This window comes from Nanorana parkeri, unplaced genomic scaffold (genome assembly GCF_000935625.1).
Source record: "Nanorana parkeri isolate BGI_ZX_2015 unplaced genomic scaffold, ASM93562v1 scaffold2113, whole genome shotgun sequence".
In the NCBI taxonomy this organism is placed as follows: Eukaryota; Metazoa; Chordata; class Amphibia; order Anura; family Dicroglossidae; genus Nanorana; species Nanorana parkeri.
Genome location: NW_017308381.1, coordinates 106,482 through 108,198, shown reverse-complemented (window position 1 = coordinate 108,198; position 1,717 = coordinate 106,482). Strand labels below are relative to the sequence as shown.

The following is a 1,717-nucleotide window of genomic DNA, read 5'->3' as shown; positions in this document are numbered from 1 at the left end:
TCACATGTCACTGCTCACATGTCAGTGTTCACATGTCAGTGTTCCATGTCAGTGCTCACATGTCAGTGTTCACATGTCAGTGTTCACATGTCAGTGTTCCATGTCAGTGCTCACATGTCAGTGTTCACATGTCAGTGTTCACATGTCAGTGTTCACATGTCAGTGTTCCATGTCAGTGCTCACATGTCAGTGTTCACATGTCAGTGCTCACATGTCAGTGCTCACATGTCAGTGTTCCATGTCAGTGTTCCATGTCAGTGTTCACATGTCAGTGTTCCATGTCAGTGCTCACATGTCAGTGTTCACATGTCAGTGATCACATGTCAGTGCTCACATGTCAGTGCTCACATGTCAGTGTTCACATGTCAGTGCAATGATGGGGGTTATGATAAACGTTAACATGCGATAAGAAAGAATAACCATCACCAGTGCCGTTCCCGGAGCGTTCCACTGCCAGATGAGTGTTGTAGAGCAGACTGGGACAATGTAGTAGCGTTCCGCGTCGCGCTGAGTAGCGTGCGGTGGAAAGCGGCCTCGATGGTCTTTCATTTCATGGATTTGATTCGGGTTTCTTGGTTTCGGCTTCAGGTGAAAATGACGGTTTTCTGGCAATACATCAAGGCGGTCGGCGTCCCGGTCGCGCTGTTCATCTGCTTCCTGTACTGCTGCCAGAACGCGTCCGCCATCGGCGCCAACGTGTGGCTGAGCGACTGGACCAGCGAGCCCATAATCAACGGGACGCAGGAGAACACGCAGATGCGAGTTGGCGTTTACGCCGCGCTGGGGTTGCTGCAAGGTGAGATATTGGTTATGATCGGTATTGATTGATCCGCGTGATGGCCCCTCCCCTCTGATCTGTGATCCCTCCCGCAGGCGTGCTGGTAATGGCGTCCTCCTTCACGCTGGCCATGGCCGGTATCGGCGCTGCCCGAAAGCTGCACGAAGTTCTCCTGGACAATAAGATGCACACGCCGCAGTCCTTCTACGATACCACGCCGATCGGACGCATCATCAACCGCTTCTCCAAAGACATATATGTGATCGATGAGGTCATCCCGCCGACCATCCTCATGTTCCTGGCGACATTCTTCACGTCTGTGTCAACCATGATCGTCATCGTGGCCAGCACGCCGCTATTCGCCGTCGTCATCATACCGCTCGCGTTCATCTACTGCTTTGTACAGGTGAGTGAGAGGAGATACAGATCATACTATGGGGCCCCCAAGTGTCACTGTGTCATTGTTCTGGGGCCCCCAAGTGTCATTGTTCTGGGGCCCCCAAGTGTCAGTGTGTCATTGTTCTGGGGCCCCCAAGTGTCAGTGTGTCATTGTTCTGGCCCCCAAGTGTCAGTGTGTCATTGTTCTGGGGCCCCAAGTGTCAGTGTGTCATTGTAGCAATAATTTGACATTTCGGAGCTCTTCTCGTATGACGTCATCCGTGTATTTCCCGAGTCATATGAACTCTTCCTCCTTCACAGAGGTTCTATGTAGCCACTTCCCGACAATTGAAGCGTCTGGAGTCGGTCAGCAGGTCCCCCATATATTCCCATTTCTCGGAGACCGTCACGGGGGCCAGTATCATCCGAGCTTATGGGAGGCAAACCAGCTTCATCCAATTCAGCGACACCAAGGTGGACGAAAACCAAAAGAGCTACTACCCCGGGATCGTCTCCAACCGGTGAGCGTTCTGAGGGGTCACGGGAGTCTTTATGGTGGAG

The 1,717-nt window shown here is 52.5% G+C and overlaps 1 protein-coding gene across 1 annotated transcript in view; it reads left to right on the top strand.

The window, feature by feature from the left end:
• The window catches only part of ABCC3 (ATP binding cassette subfamily C member 3), a 49,737-nt gene that overhangs the window by 38,734 nt on the left and 9,286 nt on the right, over window positions 1-1,717 (top strand). Inside the window, 3 exon segments of the mRNA XM_018572719.1 lie at window positions 589-796; window positions 874-1,184; window positions 1,478-1,677. Coding sequence (XP_018428221.1) covers window positions 589-796; window positions 874-1,184; window positions 1,478-1,677 — 719 coding nt within the window.